A 4,847-nucleotide genomic window follows, 5' to 3' on the forward strand; every position below is an offset into this window, starting at 1 on the left:
TATTGGATGAATGAAGAGGAGAATTTATGCAGAGTATGTGGATACGAAATGGAGTCATGGGCACATGTATTAGAGAGATGTACAGGAGAGGAAGAGGAACAGCTGAGTGTGGATGAGTGTGTAAGATGGACCTTGGATGGTAGTGGACAGGGAGTGATGTGGATGAAGAAATTAGATGAAGTAAGGGAAAGCAAGGGAGTAGGGCAGAGCCAAATGGGTGATCCTGAAAAGGGACAGTAAAAAACGAAAATTGTTTTCAATATCGTGGAAAATGCATTTTTTTATGGTAAGAGGAAACGGAAGTCCTGGAAGCTCACTCATTTTAGGAATTAATATCACTACTGTTACTATTGTTTATCCTACGTAATGCGAAAGAGTAGAATAAAAGTAGTAGTTAAGTTAGACTAAGGATGGAATTGTAAATATATGTACAGGGAGCGGTGGCCCTCAAACCCGTAAAAGGGAGAGATTAAATACATACATACATACATTTTTGTTGTGTAAAAATGAATCAGTTTTGTGGAAAATTAATTTTGTGCTGAAAAGTCATATTTTTTATTTGAAATTCAATTTTTGTAGTGAAAGTTAGAAATTCGTCTTCATATTTAATTATAAACAATGACACTTTTTTGTTGAAAATTTATCTTTTTAGGTTGAAAATTTAACTATGATATTAAAAATGTAATTATTTTGTTAAAAATTCAAGTATTTTGTTAAAAATCACCTTTTATAGAAGAAAATACCAAGTATTTAAAAGTAAACAATTTGAAACTGAATTATTTTTAATGATATAAAATAATTCAATTGTTTGCAGATTTCAAATGAAAAATTTAGGAGCTTTTTACGAATTGTGAGAGGCTTCAAAAAAATATTCTCTTAAGATTCGTAGGAAAATTAAAAATTATTTTTCATTTTATGTAACTATTTTAAGATAATATTTGAAAAGGTTTTTAAAGATTTCCAAAATTGTTTAAAGATAATCTGGAATATTTTTAAGACATTTTTTTAAATGTCCAGAATTTTCTATCAATTGTAGGAAATATTCAATAACTATCTTTTAAAATGAATCGATTTTTTCCTACCATTTTTAAAAAATCCTGCAAATTTTAAAAGATGTCCTTAAAATCTTTCAGATTCTTTTTTGAAAATTTTGCAAACCTTTCAAAATCTTTTGAAATATTATCTTAAAATAATTTTTTAGCGTGAAAAATCATTTTCTATTTTTGTAGGAGTCTTAGGAAAATGTTTTTATTCTTTTGAAGGCCTTTCACGATTCTTGAAAAGATTCTTTATTTTTTCTTGGGAATCTGGAAAAATATACATTTTGATTTAAATTAGGCTGTATCGTTTAGCACCGAAATTTTTTGAATCATTTCAAATTAAAAAAATAATTTAACACAATTTCTAGATTTCTAAAAATTTTGAACTAAAATTTTGAAATTTTTCAATGATGTTTAAACAATTTCAAATGATTTTGAAAATTTTAAAGTTTATGGATTGATTTTCAAATTCAGAGCATTGAAAATTATAACGTTCATTTATATTTTTAGTACTGAATTCGAATTTTTTAATTCTATAATTGATAAAAGTTTAAACATTTTTAATTTAAAAACTTGTATAATTTAATTGTAAATAATTTAAAATTCAAGAATTCAACTTTGAGTGCTTTAATCTGTATTTTATTTTTTATTACTTCAAATGGAAAAATGTGCAGCTTTAGATTTCAAAATTTTTAATTTTATTGGCCGTGAAAAAATGTTTGCGGAAACATTTCTGAAAACTAAAAATTATGTACAGTAAGTCCCCCCCCCCTCCCCCGGATAGAAATATTTTTTTACCCCGTACCTGCAATATTATTATATAAAATAGATTTATTCGCTTATTTTTCCCCTATTTTCATGAAAAATCAAAATATTTGCCCTGTTTTATGATGATTTTTGCGATGTGAAGTCTCATCCGGTTTTAAATTAATTACGAATTTTTCAGCGAGCATTAAGCAACAAGTAGCAAGTTTGATGGCGACAGCATCGAGCATAGAATATGAAGAAGAAAACGAAGCCTCGGATTCTATGTCAGGCAGCAAACCGGAACCGGCATTTGGAGTGAATCCAAATTTTCCGTACGCGTCGGCGGCCTTGGAAAAGAAGTGTGCACCGGACAAGGGTCGATTTATCGTGGCGAATAGGGACGTGAAAAAGGGTCAAATTCTTTTTGTCGAGAAGCCCTTCGCTTTTGTTTTGCTCGATCATGAACAATCGACATCGCTTTGCGCTCACTGCTGCCGAGCGCAAGGCGACGTGCCCATTCCGTAAGTTATTTCCTATAAATAAAATAATATTAATTTATTTAAAAATCCCCAGTTTTCATGAAACTTTTTTTTTTCATTTTTATGCTCAAGTGCGAACTGAATTAACAGATTCCAATAAAAAAATCATCTCTTCTGTTAACAAAAATTCGATTTATTGATTCAAGATTTAACTATTTTGTTAAACGATCCGTTTTTTTTCTTGAAAATTAATTTTCTTAAATGAAAACTTAATTTATTTTTAGCTGGAAATCGCTCCTAAAAGCGAGAAATAAAACAAAAAAAGTATTAAATGTTTCATTAAGAATTCATATTTTTTTCTTAAAAATTCCAATAATTGGTTTAAATTTGAACTACTTTATTAAAAATTTATTTGATTGGTTTCAGGTTTAAATATGTTTTTGTAAATTTACTTTTATGTTTAGAAAATTAATTTTTTTGATTAAAAATTTATCTGCTTGGTTACAAATTGTACTAATTTGTTAAAAATTCATTTTATTAAATGAAGATTCATCTTTTTGATTGAAAATTTAACTATTTTGTTGCAAGTTCTTTGTTTTTCGGTTAAGATTAAGTTTTATGAACTGAAAATTAACTGTTTCCTTTTTGGTTTAAAATTAACTTCTTCGTTGGAAATTCATACTTTTGGGTTTAAAATTCAATTTTTGTTTAATCCTTCTCTTCTGGTATCATTCTTATCGATTTTAGTTGAAATTTTTTTTTTTCTTTAAAAAATCAAGTGATGAACTTCAAATTGAACTATTGTCTTTTTGGCTGAAAATTGACTGTTTTCAGTTTAAAATTCAACTATTTGGTTGAAAATGACCTTTTTCTTTTTTTGAAATTCGTACATTCGTGGCTTTTGAAAATTCGTCTTTTGTGTTTGAGAACTCATCATTTTTGGTAGAAATTTGATTGATTTAGTTGAAAATTCAACTCTTAAATTTTTCATTGAAAATTCACCTTTTTGGTCGAAAATTCAACTACATGGTTGAAAGTTGAACTATTTCATTATAAATTTATTTTATTCACAAAAGGCTGAAACCCTTTTTTTACAAATTGTTGTTCTGTTTAGTTGAAAATCAATTATTTTCAACTGAAAATTGATCTATTCAATTTTTGGTTCAAACTTGATGGTTTTTGTTAAAAATTCATCTTTTTTATTCGAAAATGAATCATCTTGATTGCAATTCGAACTATTTGTTAGAAAATTCCTTTTATCAGTTTAAGATTCATCTCTTTGGTTAAAATTTTTCCTATTTTGCTGCAAATTCTTTTTTTTTTTTTTGAGAGTAAATTTTATGAACTGCAAGTTTAGCTTCCCTTTTTGGTTGAAAATTGAATTTATTTTTTGAACAGTCGTCTTTTTTGTTTGAAAATCCATCTTTTGGAAGAAATGTTATCGATTTTAGTTGAAAATTCATTTTATTATTATGTTGAAAATCCCTTTTTTTGTTTGATCAAAATATTCTTTTTTCATCTGGAAATTTATCTCTACAATTTTGTTGTGGATAATTGGTTGTTTTTAGTTGAAAATTCAACCATTTAATTGAAAATTCATGTATGTTTTTGCAAATTCATCACTTGTTTTAAAAACTTTATCAATTTTAGTTGAAAATTCAACGGAATAATATTTCAATGAGAATCCATATTCTGTGCTAGAAAATTCAAGTCTGTTTGAAATTAATCTATTTTTTTGATTAAAAAATAATATATTTAATTTTTCCTTGTGAATTGATATTTTTGTTGAAAATCCAACTGTTTTTGGTTAAGAATTAAACTATTTTCTAAAAAATAAAATTATTTTAACTACTTGCAGTTAAAATCTAAACGATTTTATTGACAATTAATTTTGTTGTTGCAAGATACATAATTATAATTGAACCTTCATTTTTTCAATGTAACCAGTTTGTTGAAAATCAATTTTTTAACTAAAAATTTATCTATTTCAGTAAAAAAATAAACTATTTCGGGTGAAAAAATGACTTTTTCTAATTCAAAATTCAACTACTTATATGTAAATTTAACTTTTTAAACTGAAAATTCATTTATTTCGCTGAAAATTCACGTATTTTGTTAAAAAGTCTACTTTCTTCGGTAGAAAATCGACTTTTTTTGGTAAAAAATGAGTTTTTATCTATAAAAAATTAATCTCCTTGTTTAAAACTTCTTCTTTTTGGATAAAAATGCAAGTATTCTAGTTAAATATTCATTATTTTAGTTGAAAATTCATCTTTTAGGTTAGAAATAAATTTACTTGGTTGAAAAATATACAATTGTTGAATACTGATTTTTTTATTGAAGATTCATCATTTTCCTAAAATATTCACTCCTTTGACTGAAAAATGAGCTGTTTGATTGAAAACTTGTTTACATTGGATGAAAAGGCATTTTTTTCACCGAAAATTTAATTCTTTTCGTAAAAATTCGATTTTTTTTGGTTAAGGGCATGTGACACAGCTAAATACCTATATTACCGACCACAGTTTTTCAGTTCACTGAATGTTTTTTTGAACCTGAGAACTTTTTTTGTAAATAAAAT

General features: G+C 26.2%; 1 protein-coding gene across 1 annotated transcript in view; it reads right to left on the reverse strand.

The window, feature by feature from the left end:
• The window catches only part of LOC117181095 (SET and MYND domain-containing protein 4-like), a 79,687-nt gene that overhangs the window by 58,766 nt on the left and 16,074 nt on the right, over window positions 1-4,847 (reverse strand). The window contains exon 4 of the mRNA XM_033373664.1: window positions 2,086-2,320. Coding sequence (XP_033229555.1) covers window positions 2,086-2,320 — 235 coding nt within the window. The remainder of the gene's footprint in view (window positions 1-2,085; window positions 2,321-4,847) is intronic.

Source organism: Belonocnema kinseyi, chromosome 10, assembly GCF_010883055.1.
Source record: "Belonocnema kinseyi isolate 2016_QV_RU_SX_M_011 chromosome 10, B_treatae_v1, whole genome shotgun sequence".
NCBI lineage: Eukaryota > Metazoa > Arthropoda > Insecta > Hymenoptera > Cynipidae > Belonocnema > Belonocnema kinseyi.